This window comes from Magnolia sinica, chromosome 10, assembly GCF_029962835.1.
Source record: "Magnolia sinica isolate HGM2019 chromosome 10, MsV1, whole genome shotgun sequence".
NCBI classification, from domain to species: domain Eukaryota; kingdom Viridiplantae; phylum Streptophyta; class Magnoliopsida; order Magnoliales; family Magnoliaceae; genus Magnolia; species Magnolia sinica.
In genome coordinates this window covers 76037794-76060110 of record NC_080582.1, presented here as the reverse complement: position 1 = coordinate 76060110, position 22317 = coordinate 76037794, and the positions used below count along the sequence as shown (strand labels likewise).

At 41.8% G+C, this 22317-nt stretch overlaps 1 protein-coding gene across 1 annotated transcript; it reads right to left on the bottom strand.

Moving 5' to 3' along the window:
- Positions 1–5874: 5874 nt before the first annotated feature.
- LOC131217032 (shikimate O-hydroxycinnamoyltransferase-like) lies at positions 5875–12536 on the bottom strand. Its single transcript, XM_058211716.1, has 2 exons — positions 11828–12536; positions 5875–6777 (listed from the first exon to the last, which is right to left on the bottom strand). Exons 1-2 carry the CDS (start codon positions 12365–12367, stop codon positions 5890–5892), a joined length of 1428 nt encoding a protein of 475 aa, XP_058067699.1. The 5' UTR covers positions 12368–12536; the 3' UTR covers positions 5875–5889.
- Positions 12537–22317: the final 9781 nt, after the last annotated feature.

The following is a 22317-nucleotide window of genomic DNA, read 5'->3' as shown; positions in this document are numbered from 1 at the left end:
TCTCGATGATGAGCGATCATCCTCGGGTTATGAGAACCAAAGTGTTACAGTTAAACTAAGGAATGTAAATGAAAAAATAAATTTAGTTTGATTGGTTGGTATAAAACAATTTGCTTTGCTGAATTCCTTTACTATTTATAACTCTAACCCAGCTATTTAAATGCTTCCCATGTTTCAATGGTTGTTATAACCATTTAAGCATTACTTAACCTTCTTTATTTCTAAACTTGTCATCTGTCGTGTAACCGTTTCAGCACGATTACTCTTTACTCGACCACATAGTGGATGGCATGACGTTACTCAATGTGCTCCAACTGTATTACTGTAGAATCCTCTTAGTATATTCCTAAAAAATCTTCAAATACACCATACAAATACATCCTAATTACACGTAACCCATTTTGATTGGCTTTTGCTGGAATTAGCGACAATAGGGATGAACAAGTATACGACTACTAGTTTTGTGTTTCCACTTCATCTCACCATAAATAAACTTATAAACAGCTTGGATGGCATATAAACATTTAATGTAGCCACGGAAGGTTTCAATGGTGGAAAACCTTTTTACGAAATTTCCATCTCGTTGGCTGCCTTGAGTTTTATATCTACCTGATTTTTGGTATCATGTTTTAAAATGATACGAAGAAACCAATGAATCATGGTATATTTTTCAAATATATTAGGGGGAGTCCACGTAGCATCCCAACATAGGAGAACTTCCATCGATAGGCTTTCTCATAAAATCTGCACCCAGTTGCATCGAGAGCGGATTGGGGAGAGCTCGGATCCACTGAGGTGGGTGGGACCCATGTGGGCCAGTGTGATTCATCTGGCTACATCCCTGCCATCCATCCATATTGAAAGCTCATTTTAAGGCATGATCCAAAAAATAAAGCAGTTTCAAATCCCATATAAACCATAGTATAGGAAACAGTGATGATTGACCATTAATACTTTTTATGAGCTGCAAAACCTTTTGGATCAAGATGATATTTGTGTGGTCTCTTCATGTAAGTGTTTGTGACCTTATCAACCGCTTGGATGGCAAATTCCGATGGACTCGTGAAGTTTTTAATAGTGGAGATTCAATCATTACTGTTTCTTGTGGTGTGGTCCACCTAAAATTTGAGTCAGCTTCATTGTTGGGATCATGCCCTAAATAGAGCTTTCATGCCCTAAATTGGGCTTTTAAAATGGTTTGACAGTGTGAATTTAAGACACATCACTATGAACCCCATAGTCAGGGTCCCACCCACCTAGATGGATCCTTGGTCTTACATAATCCGCTCCCCATTGCATCTCATTGCCTGGCGGTAGGGACACGGTTTGGCTAGTGACCCTAACCTAGATGTCAAAGATCCTGACCCCACTATGATGTGATTGTTTTATCCATGCCGTCCATCCATTTTACCAGTTCATTTTACGACATAAGCCTAAAAATTAATTAGATTCGGATCTCAGGTGGACCACACCACAGGAAACAACGGTGTTGAATGCTCATGGTTGAAAACTTTTTTGAAAGCCACAAAAGTCTTGAATCAAGTTGATATTTGTCTTTTCCCTTCATCTAGGCTTGTGTGACCTTATCAATAAACTGGATGGAAAATAAACATTACAGTGGGCCCTAGGAAGTTTTTAATGATGGACAATTAATTAACATTGCCTTTTGTGGTGTGGTCAATCTAAGATTTGGGTCTTCCTCATTTATGGGGTTGTGCTCTGAAATGAGTTGGAAAAATAGATGGATGGTATGGATGAAACAGATACATCATGGTGGGGCCCACTGTACATCATGTCTACCCTGAATGCCCAGGCCGAGTGGACTCGCCCGAGTCCTGAGTCGACCCCCGTGAGTTGGTGATACCATGGTCGTGACTGGGATGGCTGGTCCGTTTGTACATGGAAGCGGATTAGGTTAGGCGAGACCCTGGCACCCACCCAAGATGGTGCGGCCTTCACTGTGGGGCCCACCATGATGAATCTATTCTTTATCCATCCGTCTATCTATTTTGATAGATCATTTTAGGTCATCATCCCAAAAATGGAAAAGATCCAAATTTCAAGCGGGCCATACTCTATGAAACAGTGGTGATTGCATGCGTTACCATAAAAAACTTCTTAGGGCACATCTTAATGTTTTTGTAGAGTTTATTTGAAATCCAATCCATTGATAAGGTCACATAAGCCTGGATAAAGGTAAAAAAACAAAAATCATCTTGATCCAAAACTTTTGTGGCCCATTAATGGTCAATAACCACTGTTTCCTATGGTATGGTCCACTCGATTAATGGATCTGATTCTTTTTTTGGATCACACACTTAAAATGATCCGGTAAAAAATATGAACGGCATGGATAAAGAATAGATACATCTAAGTGGGCCCCATGGTAAGGGCCGCACTGTCTTGGGTGAGGCCGAGGTCTCACCTAATCTGCTCCCTTGGTACATATAGCCATGTATCATTTGATTAGACTGTTGGTGTTGGTGGGCCATGAAGGTTGGCAATGGCCCAAGATTGACATCAATGAGTTGATCCTGGCCGTTGCACATGCAATTAGGGGTGCCTCAGCGACTCGGACCGTTGTCCAGTCCTGAGTTGAGTCGCAACTCGCCTGAGTTAGGTGTTGACACGTCCGAGTCCAGCTGAGACAGGCATATTTTGGGGTGCGATTGCTGGTATGAAACTGCATCGGACTCGACCGAATCAACGGTGGCAATGCCCAGCTTTGGACTGGGCTTGGACCTATTACCTTGGGCCATGGGTCGGGCGCGGGCCTAAAATGTGTGGCCCAAATCAATTCTCGACTCAATGAATTTACAACCGTTGGAATGAAAATGTTTCACGACTCACATTCAAAAAAAATTAAAAGGTCTGGATGATCACATTCAACTGAAAAATCAATGCTCTGATTATCATTGAAACCTGATTGCCGGGCCATATATGGTATAGTGATATGGATGGTTGAGATCACCAGACCATCTCAGCATGTGGACCCCATTGGGATGACACATGCTGGCTATCCTCAGTTGCGACGTACGCGTGAGAATTCTTTAGAAATAGTTCACACACATAGAGGTGTACACGAGTCACTCGCTCGGATCGACTCGGAAAAGCTGGACTCGACTCGGATTTACAGTTTTATTGAGCTCGAAACATTTCGAGTCGAGTCGGAGCTGGACCTAGCTTGACTCAACTTGACTCAGCATCGAGCTCGAATTCGACTTGCTTTGGATCGGATCAATTTTTGAGTAAGTATATATAAGAAATCGGATGCCCAAAATAGGGTTTTTTTTTTTTTTTTTAATTTTTTTTAAATTTTTTTTAAAAAAAAAAAAAAAAAACCCTTACCCCCAGTGCCCTCTTGTCTCGGCCATTTGCCCAACCTTAACCCTAGCTTGAACATGATCTCTTCAGCGCCCGAATGGCAATCGACAACTAACAAGTGTTTGATGAAATGACGTAAGGAAGTGTGGCTAGTGGCAAAGACGGTATGTACATGAAACAAATACTTTTTTTTTTTTCTTAATTTTTATGTTGCTTACAAGGTGTTTGATGAAATACCTTAAAACCCACTACTGTTGTTTTACATATAGTGAGATTTTGAAGGTGCAGTCCATGTATTTGTGAAAATGTTGCATAGGCAAATTCGGCTTGATCTTAACTCGAACTATCTCAAGCTACTGACCGAACTGAGCCGAGCTAGCCAGTCAAGCTTGAGGACTGAGCCGAGCCAAGTTCGAGCTAGGGTATCTTGCAGGCTGAGTTGAGCCGAGCTGGGAAAATTTCCGCTGGGATCCACTCGTGTACACCTCAACACAGACATGAGAAAGAAAAAGGCGCTTCTTTCTCACAGTTTCTGCATGAAATGCAATGATACAACTTAGACAAAAGCACACATGTTTGTTGAAATTGTGGTAAGGATGGTTGTAGAAGTTAGAAAATCTTCTTTAGCGGGGCCCATTCAGGAGACTCCTAGACATGGGCTTTGGGTGTATAACCTTGGGCTCTTGGAAAATTTGTTTTTATTAATTTCAACAAATATTATTTTTATGACCATGGATGATGGTGATTTCATTGGGCCATCATGGGACCTAGGCTCGAGCCAAGGTTCAAAAAACAAGTTGTTGAACCTGGGCTAAAGCCCAGCCCATTTAGTGGGCATAAACGAGGCTCAATCTAGCCGTTGATTCGACTAGGCGTATAAAGCCAAAGACCCAACTAGCAAGTGAAAGCCCGTTGATATGAAATGCCTTGATGTGGACTAGACTGTTAGGTTTTTCAAAATGAAATAGAAAATAAAAGTTTTAAAAATTTCAAATTTAATCTTAATTAACTTAATAATCTATAGTTATATATCATTAAGCATCTAAAAAAACAAAATTTCAAATTCTACAAATAGGATCACCTTGATTAATGCGGCCATAAGTGTAAAATGTCGATGGAGTAGATTCCTTTTCTCATATATTGAGATAATATCAGTGTCATTTCTCCCACTTCCAATCTCTCTCTCATACACACAAAATATTTGTTGAGGTTGGTTACTACATCATATGTGGAAAGATTACTCGTGGTGATATTACTATATGTTTTGTTGGTTTAATTGATCTAGGGGTTGACATTTTCACTAAGGGCCTTAGTTCTACCGGTTTTTAATTGTAACGTAGCAGGCTTTATGTCGCGGAAAGACCATTTAGCTTTTCAAGGCATATTAATGTAACTCTATGATTAGACAGTCACAAGATTTCAAGTTGGGAGAAAGGCGCACTCTTATGATCCTCCGACATTATTGAAGGGATGGTAACTTGTAGAGCTCGGCATTGAGTTGAGTCAGGCCGAGTTAGGGCTGACTCGACTCGATTCGGTTTTGAAATAGGCTTGACCCGAACTCAATCCGACTCGATACCAAGTCCAGCATGCTTGACTCGGTCTGAGTCCGATCCGGTTAGAAGTACCGAGTCGGATTGAGAGATGAGGGAGGGAGAGACTGAGAGAGTGGAGAGGAGAGAGAAGAGGAGGAGGAGGAGGAGAGTGATGGTTGTGGGTGGTTGCCGGGCTTGGAAGATGAGGAGGATGAGGGAGGGAGGGAGAGATTTTGGGATCGGGTCGGAGTAGGGTGCGGCGGATAGGGTTAGAGAGTCGGGTCTAACTAGATCGAGTTTCAAGTTGAGTCAGGTCGAGTTACCAGGTAACTTGAACTCGACTCGGTTTGAGTTCGGATAGGGCGAAGCCTACTTGGTTCGGACTGACTCACCCATTCGGATCGGATTGAGTCAGATCTGAACGAGTCGGATGAGTCGAGTTAGCTGGATCGAGTTGTGCAGTGCTCACCCCATCAAAATAGAGTCCAATCTGCTTCCCTAGCTCCATGCTCCAAGAAGCAAAAATGAATGAGCGAGCAATCCAGCTTCTAGCCCTTCAATGATTGATTTGTCTAACCACGACCTCCTCAAGGTTAACCTCTCTCATCTCCATAATAACAACTTGACGTAAGAGGTGCCATCATTCCCCTCCCTCAGGGTCCAAAAGCGCCCGACAGCGCGAGGTTAATGAGCAGGGAGGGTACATTTATTCTAGATCGTATAATTTTTATTCCAAAACAAGCAGCATTTCAAGAACAAAAAAAAAAGAAGAGAAAACAAATAACCCATTGGCAGAAACAATAACAGTAATCTAAGCCATCCAGATTGCCAACCCATTGTGGATGAGTCATTGCTCCACAACCACATCAATAACGCAATTAGAACCATCCAATCCGTGGCCAAGAAAATGGATGGGCAAGATGAGTCACGAGCACTAGCAAGAGAGACAAATCACACCCCATTCCTTCCAATGTAACACCAACATATCGGTCTACTCCGAAACAAGCCGATTGGACGTACCGGGTCCCAATCAAAACTCGTAGATCAGCTCCCGGAAGTGGGCCATGTGGTCCACCTGCAGCAAAATGGCCACTGTCAAACTCCCATCGTTGGTTGGACTTGGCAGGACGTAAGCAAGCCCCTCAGATGGAATTCCACCGGGGCCCATGAATATGGGCCGGCCCCACCCAAAATCCGCACTGTATATCGGTAGCCTGGCCCAGCTTATGATCCCAAGATTAGGGCACCCGAAAGTGTGGGGCCCACGTACCAACGTGTTCAGATCCGGTTGTAATTCCAAGTAGTCCAATGCAGACCTTAGGTACTCATCATTAGCACGTGCCAACGTATCATGAATTTTCTGGGCTGAATATGCTACTGGGCCCGATACGATGTCTCCGGCCGTCGAAACCGGTGTAATCATGAAAATGGCGTTCCCAAAGTAGCCCGGCGGGAGTGGTGGGTGGAGGCGTGCCCGGCCATCGACGGCAATGTACAATTCAGTCTGTTGATTGTTGGGGAGGTTGCGGGCCTTCGACGCACATCGCCATACGTGGGCCGCCAATGACTCGTATGAGCTGCAGTTGAGGTTGGCTTGTGGCCCATTTCTGCATTTGGCCTTGATGTGGTTGAGCTGGTCACGCGAGAATTTGAAGGCTGTGACCGTTGGGCCGCATTTTTGGGACGGGGGTTGGGCCTTCAAGGGAGGGGATGGCTTATATTCGACGTGGTGGAAGGATGCTGTTGGTGGGTCCCGGGCCCGCAAGAGGGTCCGGTCGATGAAGGGAGGGATGGTGAGATTGAGCCCGCGGGCCACATCGGACCAATGGTTGATGAAATGTAGGCCCGAGCTGCCGTCAGCCACGTGGTGCTCCACGCCTACGCCAAGTGCCATGGCCCCACATTTGAAATATGTTACCTGTGGTTCAGATCAAGAAAAAATGAACGGTGATGATGAGGTGATGTACATCCTGTGGCCAGTGTCAAAAGTGGGCCAGGCTAGCCTAAGGTCCAGCCCTTGTCTTGAATATTTTGGGCTGACGGTGAAGACTCATGGGCCTGGGCTATACATATGGAAGCCTCCTACCACCAGTACGCATCCATGCTGACATGGCACGATGGCACACGTGAGAGGTCCGCCCGCTCCTTCCACCAATTTGCCAGCATTTTGATCTCGAATTTATCAACGATCAGGAATTATCCAACGTTTAAGCTTTGTGGGGCCCACCCTTGATGTTTATGAGGATATCCAAACCATGCATCTGGTACACCTCCTTAATTTCACTTTATTTGAAAATAATCATCCTGATTCAGTACTTAGGTGGGGCACGCCACGTGGAACATTCTACAATCACACCTAAATTCCATATATTCAATTTGTGTGGCCCACCTGAGTTTTGGAATGGCTTGAGTTTTAGCCTGTTCTTTCATCATGGCAGGGTGCACTTGATTACTGGGTCGGATGATATGTTCTGAACGTGGTGAACCCCACATTCCATCATGAAATTTCTATGGTGGGCCCCACACACCTCTAACTGATCAGGTACAGCTGGATGTAAGCCAACTTCTCATCCAACCACATCATTCCCTGCAAACGGTACGGACACCGCGAGATCACTTGGATCAAGAATCAGGACCGTCTGCTCATGAAGTGGGCCATACCTGTATATGTTGGGTCTGACCGTTGATCGTCCAATGATTATAACCGTGCGGCCCATCTGATGATCGGGACCGTCCGATTTCTCATCCATATGATCTCAAGTGCGCCCACCGTTTGCAAGGTACAGGTGGACCACATGTAAGCATATAAAATCCGAAGCATGATAGAGAGGGAACCTAAATGAAATTGGACAGCTTAATCTGACTCAACTGTAATCAACTTATGCAAGATTTAAGGGCTGTGTATCATCCATCCTCCCTACCAGTGTATCAATGTTTATCTAAAAGGAAAAGAGAAATTTACTAAAATAAATTTATTTTAATTTTTGTCCAATTTAACACGTGTGTGATTTAAGCCTTCATCAGGTGAACTAAACTGTTTAGATGTTGTGGCATAAAAATCAGGATGTATGCAATTGAGGTAGGCCACAACGTATCAAAATAATTGAATATTTGAAAAAATATTTTAACCGTTGGATCATCAAAGCTAAGGATCTAAGCATTATTTCTAACTTGATGGAAATTTCATATCTAGAATTCATGCTTACATGTATGTGTGGTGGGTCCTTACTCTTACCCGGGTGGCGGACTCCCGGGAGTTTCAACACCGGGTCAAGGGTTCGAGTACCCACCAGTTGTGAAATCTCACGGCGTGCGTGTGGGGTGTGTGTGTGCGTGCATGTAAAAATAAAAAAAAAATGTGTACGTGTGATGAGGTGTAGTGTACAGCCGAGGAAGTCTTTTTGGCATTGATACAAGCAGTTTGATTTCTCGTTTCTCTGGTAAATAGTAGTAAATAAGTAATGATGACATTTTAAGTGTAAATAATCTCTTTAATCATGCCTTGATTAAGAATGATTGTGTGTACCAAATTTAAAGGAATTGTATCCAATTAAATATGTAGGGCCTACTAAGATGTATGTGTCTAATCTACGGCGTCCATCTATTTTACAAGCTCATTTTAGGGTATAAATAGAAAAACGAGGAAGATTGTGAGCTCAAGTGGACCACACCCCATGAAACAGATAATGACCTCCACCGTTGAAAGCTGAAAGCCGTTCACAGGGATGCCTATCTGTCATCCAACCTGTTCATAAGGTCTCACAAATATGAATAAAGGGAATACAGTGGGGCTATAAGGGGTCCGGCATGTGTACCCTTCGGCTCGGATTTTGAATTGTTTTAGTTGGATCCTTTCAAAATTTGATTTTTCAGGCCCGAGCTCAGCCCAGTAACACTCCAAAACACAAATATCAGCTTTGATCCAAATCTGTTGTGGTCTGAACAAGTTTTCAATGGTAGGGTTTAACTTGGAAAGTAGATTGCCTTGTGTGCGCTCAAAGGTACTGAGTAAACTTTGTGGGGCCTACCATAGATGTATGCTTCTTATCCATACTGTCCATTCGTTTTTATAGCTCATTTTAGGGTATGAGTCCAAAATTGACTTATATCCAAAGTTCAAGTGGACCACACAGTAGGAACTAGTGGGAATAATGAAATCCACCGTTGAAACCTTTCTAGGGCCTATAGTGATGTTTATTTGTCATCCAACTTGTTCATAAGATCACACGGACATGGATTAATGGAAAATACAAATTCCAGCTTGATCAAAAACTTCTGTGACCCTTAAGAAGTTTTCAATGATAGTTGTTCAATTCACACTGTTTCATGTTGTGTGGTCGACTTGAGCTTTTTATATGCTTCAATGCACTTAGCCTACCGATTAATATGTAGTTCGCTTCCTTAACTACTACTATTTCCCGTGGTGTGGTCCGCTTGTGCTTTGGATCTATGTCTTGGCTCATGCTCTAAAATTAGCAGGAAAAGCGGATGGATGGTTTTTTCCCTCAGTTTTTTTTAATCATGCACGTTCACCGGTAGAACGTACATGATTAAAACGTGCATGATTAAAAAAACCAGTAACACTGAAAATGGGCGCTATAATACGTAAAACTTTTAAGAGAGTTTGAAGCGAAGTAAATAAACAAAAAAGAAAAGAAAAAGAAAAGAACTAAAAAAGATTAGGAGAAAAGGAAAAGAAAAAAGAGAAGTTACCTATATTTTGGCAAAAACTTCTGAGTTATATGTCTTAGTAATTTGTTAGAGTTAAGTGGGTGCATCTTTCTAATAGATGTATTGGAATATTCAAACCGTACTAAAAGTGGGCCACACAGATCATAATCAATTTTTTAATTTTTTTAAAAAATTTATTTTAATCATGCACGTTCACCGGTAGAACGTGGATTCCATGAGGCTGGGGACTTTTTGGGCCAATCATGACCTCAATTGGTTCGAAAGGTGCGTAGGAAGGTATTTACCGCCTTTCCTTTCAGAATTGACTATTCATTTCATCATCTGGTTTTGGCTGAAGGGGCCAAACCAGTCAAGCAAAATCTGAGAAGATTAAGGCCAGACTTTGGGTTTCTCGGACTTGTTAACGAAAATTGAAAGGAGGAAATCAAAGCTCCTTTCAACCGGCGGAAGGATCACCCTCATCAAACATGCTTTATCAAGTATGTCAATACGTGCGCGTACTATATACGCGCACATACACATTGTGCGCGCGCATATAATTGGGAAGCGCCGAACTTTGATGAGGCTGTGTAGTAGGCCCCACCTTGTTGGTGTCTGTGTTATATACCGGACTCATTTTAGGACATGAGTCCAAAAATAGTGCCAATCTAAATCTCAAGTATGCTACAACACTGGAAATAGTGTCAATTGCCCACCATTGAAACATAGTTTTAAATGAAGCTGATATCTTTATTTCTCATTCCAGTAGGTCAGTGTAACCTTATTAACATGCAGGAGGGTAAATAAATATTATAGTGGGCCTAGAAAGGTTTCAACATTGGCCATCTTTATCGCCACCTTTAACAAACCAATCCCCTCTCTCCACTTCGGGTCTTGGGTCACCGTAGAGTTTGTGATGCCAGGGAGTCTGCTGCGGACACAAATTGGCTACTCATAGACTCCACCATGATGTATGTGTTTCATCCATGTCATCCATTCAGTTTTACAGATCATTTTATGGTATTAGCTCAAAGGACGTAGATTCAAATTTCTAAGTAGATCACATGACATAAAACAATGTTAATTGAACTCTCATCGTTGAAAACTTTTGGGGCCACAAAAGTCTTAAATCATATTGATTTCTGTTTTTTCCCTTCATCCAAGTCTGTACAGAGCTGCACATGAACTGAGTTAGATCGATTAGCTTGCTCGACTCAACTCAAAAAAGCTTAATTCGACTTGGTTTGAAACTATGTTCGAGCTGAGTTAAGCTCAGTTTTTAGACTCGAAAAAACTTGAATTGAACTAGTTTGGTGAATCGGTTATTTTGATATTGACATTGCTTAGCTGGTGTTTGATGAAATGACTCAACGAAGTGCCAGTTGGTAGTGAGGAAGGTATGGATATGACAACAAATACCCTTGTATATTGATTTTTATGTTGTGTACTTTTTCTTTTAATTTTTATTTTATTTTTAGCACATGCACACACACCACCACACTCACACCATTGTGGGATTTCACCACCCATGGGTACTCAAACCCTTGACCAGGTGTTGAAACTCCTAGGATTCTACCACTAGAGCAAGAGCAAGGACCCATGTTCCTGCTTAGTGTTTGATGAATTACTTGTAAACCGATGCTAATGTTTTACATTCCATGATAAATTGAAGGTGTACTCCATGTGCTTGAGAAAATGCCATAGAGGCTCCATCTTAGCTCAACGCGTCTCAAATTGGCTTGAGCTGCTGACCAAATTGCGCTTAGCTGGCCAGTCAAGCTCGAGGACAAAGCTAGTCCAGTTCAATTTGGGGTCAGCTAGTGGCCGAGTCGAGTTGAGCTGTGCCTAGCTCGAGTACACCTCTAGGTCTGTGTGACCTAATCAACAGGTTGGATGTCAACTAAAATTACAATGAACCCTAAGAGGGTTTTAACTGTGGACATTCAATTACTACTGTTTTCATGTAGTGTGGTCCATTTGAAATTTAAATCTGCCTCATTTTTTGGATCAACAATTAAAATGATACGGAAAAATGAATGAACCGCGTGGATAAAACACATACATCATAGAAGGGCCCACAAATATCTGACCACTAGCGACCTTGCCAGTGGCAGCTTCAGTAGCCAAGCCGCGTCTCCGACATCGACGGAAGAATCTCGTATAAAAGCTTTTTTAAGCACCCAAACTGGATAGGGCCCACCACGTGTACATGTGAAATCCACTCAGTCGGAGGCTAGCTACTCAATTCGGTGGTCCCCCAGGTATTAAAATACCAGCCATACGTTAGACGTTCTTACCTGTAGCACGCAGAGGGGGTACGATGAGATGTCCCCAGAGTATTCAACGGTGGGGATGAGCTTCTTGAACTCCGTGGTGGGTGTGAAATCCCCAAAGTCGTCGATCACAGCGCCCGTGTCCGCCTCGACGAACAGGACGCCTTCACCGTTGCAATCTATCTGGATCCGACCGTCCACGTCTCTGCCGAGCCTCCCAGCCATTGGATAGAATGGGACGAGGGCCTTGCTGAGGGCCTCCTTGAGCACGTGCGTATCAAAGAAATTGGACGATCCATTCGGACGGTAGAAATACACACTCGGCGTATGCAGTCTCGACACCACCAGGTCCACGTTAGAATTCCACAGGGTGCGCTTTGGAGTATCCTGCGCTGGGCGCACGATAGTCGACTCCCTTACGTTAATGATCATTTTCGGCACCTGCGAGAATAGATTGGTGAATGAACACCGTTTCAATCTCACGACGTGTATATATAATAAAAGCCGGCACGTGCAATGCACGTGTAGAAAGAGGAGAATTGACACGTGCAATATCCAAGCCATCCACGTTTAGAAAACGGATTAATGGGTAGATTTCTCACAAACATCACGGTGGGCCCCACCTTGGTTCCTAGCATAGGAACTTCATGCCAAAGGCTTCGGCAGTAAATACGCGTCCAAGGACGCGGATGAGATGGCACGCAAATTCAAGGCGTTCGGATTTGGGACAGGATACCCTATCCTTCCCTGGATAATGGATAGGGATGTGTGTGTTTTATCCCCACTTCCCACCAATATTTTCAAATGATTTTGGTTGTTTGTTTTTTTAATTTTTATTTATATAGGTATACGTAATGATTAATTATTAATTTAATTACGCAGCTTTTCCTATGTTGGTAATAATAGTTTACTTATTTTTACACTAAAATTAAAAATGATGCCAATTTCATATAGAGATATATATGGCTTATCCAAAGCTGTGCATCTATTTTGTGAGATGATTTTAGGGTATGAGTTCAAAATTGAGATAGATCCAAAGTTTAAAGCGGACCATGCCAAAAGAAACATTGTGTTGAACACCTTTTGATAATTTCTTACAGTGTGAGCCACTTGAGTTTTAGATCTACCTCATCTTTTAACTCATGCCTTAAAATGTTTAGTAAAATGGATTGGATGGTGTGGATATATTATATATGATGGTGGGTTCCATATATTTAAATCAACCTTTTCTATTAAATTTAAAATTGAAAATAATTTCTAAATTCCAAATGGATGCAAATACTATTTACGGTTATTCATGATATTTATCGAAGAATTGAAAAATCAAATACCTCATGCAAGTCCAAATTAAATTAAGGCAATTCCAATACTCAGGTATTACTATTGAAAATATTTAAAAGATACAAAAGTCTTAAATCAAGCTGATATTTGTATTTTCTCTTCATCCATGTCCATGTGACTTTACGTAAATAGATTGGATGGAAACTAACAATGACAATGGACCTTACGTAAGGTTTTAATGATGAGTGTCATTATCACCACTGCTTCACCTGATATGAGTCACTTTAGTCTTAGATTTGCTTTTTTTTTTTTTTTTTAAATATATTTTTTATTTTGTACCTTAAAATAATATGAAAAAAATGGATGAACATTGTGGATAAATTCATACATCATAATGGCCCCTCATAGGCCCTTCCCCTTCTTAGTTAGGGGAGAGTGGGTATCCAATCCACATCATTAAATCTGGTTGGTGATCATAGTAAGGCCTCATTATACTTTATTGTTGTGTGAAAACCATATAGGATCCACCACAATGTGTGCGTTTTATCTACATCGTCTATTAATTTTTCAGCTCATTTGAGGGCATCAAACCAAAATTAAAGCATATATTCAAAGTTTGCATAAACCACATCACAAGAAATAATAGAAATTAAATACCTACTGTTGAAATCTTATTAAAGGTCACAAAAGTTTTGGATCAGCCTATTATTTATATATATATTTTTCCTATCCTTACTAACAAGTTGAATGACAAATAAACATTATTGTAGGTTGTAAGAAGGATTCAATGATGGACATCATTATTCTCATTGATTTTTTATGTTGTGGTGCTCTCGAGCTTTGAATATGCTTTAAGTTTGGTCATGTGCTCTAAAATGAGCCGAAAAAATGGATGGACAACACTGTGATTAAAACACATCACGGTGGGCCCCACAAAATGTTCACATCACATGCAATAAAGGATATTGAGCACTTATTAGTCAATCCACCTCCACTTCTAACAAGTGGGCATGGCCTGATAAAATGACAATATCTTTTATAAAATAAACTATGTTATCTACGGTGCAAGTGGACCATATATGGGTGGTACCTGCAAGTTAAATGATGCATCCACGAGTGGTCAGCTTCCCAATCACCAAGTAACTCACATAAAGGCTGATGACCTTGAGAAGCTTTATAATACTCTGGCATATGATGCTTGATATACGGCCACAAAACTTGTAAACATGGTATTTATTAAATGAAGCTGACTAAGTTTTCGTCCAAGATAAACCAAAATTGGAACCATAAAATCAAACCTGCCACATCATCATGGTCAAGCAAGCCAAATATCTAGTGGGTCTGATCGTAATGTAATGCGTAGGCCACACTATAAAACGCATTATAGACCGTCCAAAAGCATCCAAATTCCCATCCAGCCTATTTGATGATTTGATTGGCCAACTTTTTTTTTTATTACTGTGTTTATCATGGTGTAGCTCATATTTTGTACAGATTGGATGTCATACACGTGTGTAGGGGTGCATATGGTTTGCTTTGGTCTGGTTTTGAGGTGAAACCGGAACGAACCATTCCCGGTTCCAAGATTTTTGGAACCGGAACCGGACCGTCAGCGCCTAGAACCGAACCGGAATAGGACCGTGAAAAATGGTTCGGATCCGAATCGGTTCCACGGCTCCAGACTGAGGGAGGGATCTCACGTTTATATGGTCGATCCCATATAAATTATAGATTACCACTTGAAGGATTAGGATCTTATGTTTATATGGTCGATCCCATCATATCAACGGTGAGAATCATGGGGCCAGGGCCCGCATTTGCATACAAGTTGGATGTTCCTAAAGTGTACATATGCAATTATCACCATGATGTGATGTACCTAACATGGAAACACACTCACCTGTACACGTAGCCATTCGACACTCTTTGGCACGTGTATGGCATCTGAGCTATTTAAAAGATTGGGCCCCTCATTTTAGATTTTCTAAACGGAGTTTAGATTGGTCAATTATGAATTACACCAGAACCGAACAAAAGAGGTGGAGGCTCTATTAAAAAAATATATAAAAAGTAGTTGTTTTACACAGTCCACTGTTTCTTATTGATGTGTGACCCACCTAATAGTAGATCAGCCTGCGCTTTGCGCCATATGGTTTATACAGGTTTTGATAGATACAAGAAATGGACGGTCTATGGTTACGGAAAAAGAGAGAGAGAGAGAGAGAGATCCACGGTTTAGTGTTACGGTTCGGATCTATGGTTCATGTAATGGTTCAGTTCAACAGTTCGGTTCGGTTCTACAGGGCCCTAAACTGGAACCGATCCATAATCAACAGTTCTGAGAATTTTGGAACCGGAACCGGACCGTTAGCATCCTAGAACCGGACCAAATCGGACCGATCCAACGGTTCCGGTCCGGTTACACGGTTCTAACGGTTCGATGTGCACCCCTACATGTGTGGACAACATTTCTTAACTTCATCACTTAAAAAGAGAGGATATTTTGGTAATTTACTACTTTATACCATGTAATGCATACGGATAAAGTATTTGTCAGATAGAAAGGACAAGCATACGATTGATGACGAATAGGCGAATTGCGTCCTACCCCATGACAGTAATCCGTCCGGGCAGGATTCTTTGGGGCCACCGTGATGTAAATGTTTAATCCATGACGTTCACCGCTTTTCTCATATCATTTTAAGATACGTTCCCAAAAGTGAGGCAGGTCCACAGCTCCAGTGGACCACACCAAAGGAAACTTCACTGATAATGACACCCACCGTTGAAACTTTTTTAAGGGCTAACGTGATGTTTTTTTTACCATCCAATCTATTCACAAGGTAATGTATACGTGTATGAAGTGAAAACACAAATATCAACTTGATCCGAAACTTCTCCAGCTCCCAAGAAGTTTTTAACGGTGGATGTTCAATTCCCATTTTGTGACCCAATTAAGCCTTGAAACTGCCTCATTTTTTGATTCATGTTTTAAAATTATACGATAAAATCGTTGAACAGCGTGGATAAAACGCTTACATCACGGTGGGCTCACATATCCCTGCCAGGACGGATAACTGTCCGGGCGGGGGTAGGACGCAATCCGCGGCCGCATTAAATGCGGTTAGCACGGTGAGTGGTGACTCCGACGACACGCGCCAGCTAACGGTCGGATCGTGGGGAACGGATTGGCTACTCCCCCTGACACCGGCCAATGGCTGGTGGTTGGCGCTCCGTGGGCCCCACCATGATGTATGTGTTTCATCCATGGCATCTATCTATTTTTAAAGATCATTTTACGGCGTAAGACTAAAAATGAGGTATATACCGATATGAAATGGACCACATTAGATGAAACAATGTTGAATGAGCATTAACCATTAAAAACATTTTGGGGGCCATAAAAGTTTTGGATCGAGATGATTTTTGTTTTTCCCCTTCATCTGTGCCTTTATGACCTAATAAATAGATTGGATGTCAAATAAACAATACAGTGGGCCTCGGGAGGATTTTAATGATGGATATCCAATCACTATTGTTTTCATGTGGTGTGTTCCACCTGAGATTTATATACCTCTCATTTTTGGCATAAATACCTAAAATGATCTTTAAAAATGGACGAACAGAAGGGATGAAATACATACATCGTGGTGGGAGGGAACGGATTGGCTACTCCCCCTTGCACCAGCCAATGGCTGGTGGTTGGTGCTCTGTGGGCCCCACCATGATGTATGTGTTTCATCCATGGCGTCCATCTATTTTTAAAGATCATTTTACAGCATAAGACCAAAAATGAGGTATATACCGATCTGAAATGGACCACATTACATGAAACAGTGTTGAATGAGCGTCAACCATTAAAAACATTTTGGGGGCCATAAAAGTTTTGGATCGAGATGATTTTTGTTTTTCTCCTTCATCTTTTTTCTCCTTCATCTGGGCCTTTATGACCTAATAAACAGATTGGATGTCAAATAAACAGTACAGTGGGCCTTAGGAGGATTTTAATGATGGATATCCAATCACTATTGTTTTCATGTGGTGTGGTCCACCTGAGATTTATATACCTCTCATTTTTGGCATAAATACCTAAAATGATCTTTAAAAATGGATGAACGTAATGGATGAAATACATACATCATGGTGGGGCCCACAGAGCACCGACCACTGGCCACGGGGTTGGTGTCAGGGGGAGTAGCCAATCCATGTCCCTTACGTTTTGCATTCAACTGCACGAATTGCGTACTCAGTAAATTCTATGGGCACACTGTGATATGTGTTGTGTTAGGCCGTATGTTTTATATCCAAACCGTCCATCCATTTTTCGAGATTGTCTTAATGCTTAAAAGAAAAATAAGACATATCTAATGACATAATCTAATGATCAAGTGGACCACATTGAAAAAAGCGGTGGGGGAATTGAACATCCACCATTGAAATCCTTTTGGGGTCACAAAAGTTTTGAACCAATATGATATTTGTTTTTCCTCTTCATCCAGGTCTTTTTTACCCTATAAATAGGTTGGATGGAAAATAAACGTTATACTGAGCCTTATGAATATTTTAATGGTGAAAATCATTATCCACACTCCTATTTATGGTGTGATCCATTTGAGCTTTGTATATAATTATTTTTTTTGGATCATGCTCTAAAATAATCTCTACAAATGGTTTAATGGTGTGGATATAATAGATACATCATTTTGGGGCCATTTAACTTTGATATCTTTGAATCGTTATTTCAACTGGGAAGCTCGAAGAGGGTCAGCTCTCGTTTTCGACATGACATCGTACCCACACTAGATACATAGCTGGTACACCAGCCAATCTGCTTCCATAAATTTCAGTGACACGCACAAAAACGGATTGGCTACTCCCCTGCGACCAGCCAATGGCTGGTGGTCGGTGCTCTGTGAGCCCCATCATGATGTAAGTATTTCATCCATGCCGTCCATCTATTTTTCTAGATCATTTTATGGTACGAGACCAAAAAGGAGATCTATACCAATCTCAAGTGGACCACATTACAAGAAATGGTGTTGAATGAGTATTGACCATTAAAAACCTTTTGGGGGTTATAAAAGTTTTGGATCAAGCTGATCTTTGTTTTTTCCCTTCATCTTGGCATGTATGACCTAATCAACAGATTTGATGTCAAATAAACAGTACAGTGGGCCTTAGGAGGATTTTAATGGTGGATATCCAATCTCTATTGTTTTCCTGTGGTGAGGTCCACCTGAGATTTATATCTCTCTCATTTTTGGTATAAAACCCTAAAATGATCTATAAAAATGGATGAACAGAATGGACGAAACACATACATCGTGGTGGGGCTCATAGAGCACTGATCACCAGCCATGAGGCTGGTGGCAGGGGGAGTAGCCAATCCATTTCCGACACACACAGCTCATCGGACGCGGATTGGACGCAGATTTCTGCGAAAGCCTTTCACAGGAAGTTCCTGCGTTGGAAACTTTGGTGGGGCCTATGGTGATGTTTGTGAGAAATCTATCCCGTCCATCATTTTTTGATCTTTTTTTAGGACTTGAGACCAAAAGTGAGCAGGATCCAAGACTCAAGTGGGCCGCACTGAAGGAAAAGGTAGGTAGGGAAATTCTTACCGTTGAAACCTCCCTAAGGTCGACAGTGATGTTTACATACCATCCATACCGTTCATAACTTCATTCCCATAGGGAGGAATTGAAAAAAATAAAATAAAATTAGCCTGATTCAAAACTTCGGTGGGCCCATGAATATTTCAACTGTGGAAGTTAAATCCTCACGTTTTCGGCTCACTTGAATATTAGATTCGGTTCAGTTTTGGCCCCATGTCTTAAAATTATCTCAAAAAATTTATGAACGGGGTAAATTTCTCACAAACATCACTGTGAGCCCCACCAAAGTTTCCAGCGCAGGAACTTTGGGCGAAAGGATTTGACAGGAAATCCACGTCCACGCGGATTAGCTACTGCTAGGTTGAGCAGCGAGACTCGATGGTGAAGTGACATCACCAAGTTATGTGGGGCCCACAATGATGTATGTGTTGTATCCACACTGTCCATACATTCATGTATGTGTTTTATCCACACAGTCCATCTATTCTTTTGTATCATTTTAAGGTATAAGCCCAAAAATTGAGGCTTATACCTTACCTAGCAGTGGTTGACTTATTCTCCAAGGTAGGTGATATCCCATGGATCGTATTCTATTGAAAAAATCAGTTTGACTCCATCCGGGCCACTAGTACAATCTCAATTAAGCACACTCCAAGAGAGGCCAATAAGGTAGCAAGCAGCCTAGCCCGTTGGGAAAGTTCAAATCAACAAAACAAGATATTCTTGGCTGTCTTTGACCTCCCATACCTCTCTCGCGGGGAGCCGGTCCTAGATAAGACAAGTTTCTTGGCGTGAGTTGTCAAATCAATCAATGAGTTGTCAATTAAGAGAAAATTAGAAAGATTATATTCATGATTGAACAATATCTATGTATAGCCAAGAATAAGGTTTCTAATCTCCCTATATATTTATACAATATCTCTATAAAGAAAGTATGAAAGAAATACAATAATAGAAAATCTGACATGGTATCAGAGCTACTCGATTTCTGGCTCTTTGTTTATGTCTAACCCTTGTTCATAGCCTCTTTCCGTCGCCACCTTCACATATGGGAGACACCGAAACCCTGACGAAGTCTGGTGACTCTTCCATAAACCATGATACGTTCCTCTCTGAAATATTCACCATGAAATGGTTGAAGCTCTGTCCAAAGCTCAGGCCCCGACCATGCTTTCTGAACCTGCGGCTGTCCCGATTGGCATCATGTTAGATGATTCCAACTATGCTTTATGGTCCTAAGTTGTCGAGATGTACATCTCCAACAAAGACAAGTTGGGCTACATCAATGGCAAGTTACCTCCGCCATCTCCGACCGATTTGTCCTTCCGAAAATTGCGTACTGACAATGCCATTGTCAAAGGATGATTGATTAACTTCATGGATTTGGCGTTAATCGGCAATTTCATTCGATTTTCCACGGCCAAAATGGTTTGGGATTTAGTTGCTACCACCTATTTTGATGGTGACGATACCTCTCAAGTTTATGATCTCCGACGATGCGTCTCATGTCTCTGCTAAGCGGGTAGCTCCCTAGAAAAATACCACATCGATTTGCAAGGTCTCTGACGTGAGATTGATTTTTGACGTCCCAATCCAATGGAGTGCTCTGCCGATATTGAACGTTATAATAATCTTCTCCAAGAAGATCGGGTTTATGTATTCTTGGATGGTCTTGATAACAGGTTGGACAATATTCGTAGGGACGTGTTGCAAATGCACCTGTTTCCCACCGTGGAGCAAGCGTATGCCCATGTTCGCAGCGAGGCTCTTCGCCAGGTGGTGATGAACGCTGACGACCATGAACCACCTCCAGGGGCGGTGCTTGCTTCAAAAGGCCTAAAACTTGGACTGTCTGGATCAGTTTCTCAGCATATTGGAAAATCTTCCTCTAAAGCCCGTACCTCATCTGATGGTATCAAATGCTCTCATTGTGGCAAAACGAAGCATACACGTGAAAACTGTTTTCAGTTGCATGGGTACCCCGATTGGTGGCACGAGCTTCAAACCAGAAAAAAATGAGATGGTACGGCTAAAGGCACGGGAAAGGCTACTGTGGCAGCAGCCGAACCTTATCTCTCTCTTATCCCGCCCACTGCCTCACCTAAATTGGACTTCTCTCCTGCGGATTTGGGTAACCTTTGTCATGCCTTGCTTAGTCGTCGCCATAATGTGGACAGTAGTGATTGGCTCCTCGACTCTGGGGCCACGGATCATATGACATTTGATCCCACGGATTTCTCCCATCACTCACCTCCAAGGCGCACCAGCATTGCGAATGCTAATGGAGTGACCTCACCTGTCACAGGAGCCGGATCTGTATCCCTATCACCTTCTCTTCATTTACCTAACACTCTGCTTGTTCCCTCTTTATCTCACAAACTATTATCTGTTAGCCAAATTACTACAGATCTAAATTGTGTGGTGCTAATGTTTTTCGATTTTTGTCTTATTCAGGATATTCTCACCAAAGAGATAATTGGACATGGTACTAAGAGGGGGGATTATACTACATGGAAGATTTTAGTTTGGGTCACGTGCATCACGTGTCTTCTACACTTGGTTCCAAGGCTCGACAGATTTGGCTGTGGCATCGTCGTTTGAGACATCTATCATTTAGGTATTTAGGCATTTATTTCCTGATTTATTCTCTAATGTGGAGACTTCTGATTTTCACTGTGATATTTGTATTTTAGACAAAAGTTATTGTGCTATTTATCTATTAAGTATGAATAAAAGTAATACATCTCTTGCTTTGATTCATTCTGATGTATGAGTACCCTTTCCTTTATCTACTATATCTGGTGTACGGTGGTTTGTGATATTTGTTGATGATTGTACCTGGATGACCTGCCTATATTTGATGAAATATAAGGATGAAGCATTTCGTATCTTTTAGTCATTTCATGTTATGGTTCAGACCCAGTTTTCCGCTTAGATTCAGATTCTCCGTTCTGATAATGGTGGTGAATATGTTAATCACCACTTTCATTCCTATTTTCAACAACATGGTCTTATTCATGAGACCTTATATCCTCAGACCCCTCAGCAAAATGGAGTCACTAAACGGAAGAATCAACATATTCTTGAGATTGCCCGGACTCTCCTTCTACGCACTCATATTCCCACACTACATTGACCCGATGCTATTACTACTGCTGTACATTTAATCAATTGCATTCCTTCCAAAATATTACATTTTAAGACCCTATTACAGTCTCTGTCAGCCTTGGTTTCTCTACCTACGACCCCAATGCTCCCTCCTCGCATATTTAGGTGTGTGGCGTATGTGCACCTCCCTAAGAACCGGTGCACCAAACTTGACTCATGTTCCCTTCGGTGCCTCTTCTTGGGCTATGCTACGCATCAAAAGGCTACCGCTGCCATGAACTTGCTACCAAGCGTACTTATGTGACTATGGATGTCACCTTTCTAGAATCCGAACCGTTCTATCGTTCTTCGGCATCCACTTCTTCTCTTCAGGGGGAGACACTAGATGAAGAGTTGAATTGACTGAGTTTTGATTGGCCTGAAGATCGGAATGACACACCAATAATTGACGAGGAATCAACAAATACATCTTCAAGGCTTGACATATCCTCTAAATCTAGAGGGCCTTCG

Excerpts from the sequence above, each read along its gene's own strand:
- LOC131217032 (XM_058211716.1), bottom strand. The coding sequence starts at position 12,367 with ATGGCTTGGATATTGCACGTGTCAATTCTCCTCTTTCTACACGTGCAT. Across the intron at positions 6,778-11,827 it reads ACCCCCTCTGCGTGCTACAG|GTAACATATTTCAAATGTGG; the intron begins GTAAGAACGTCT and ends TCTGAACCACAG.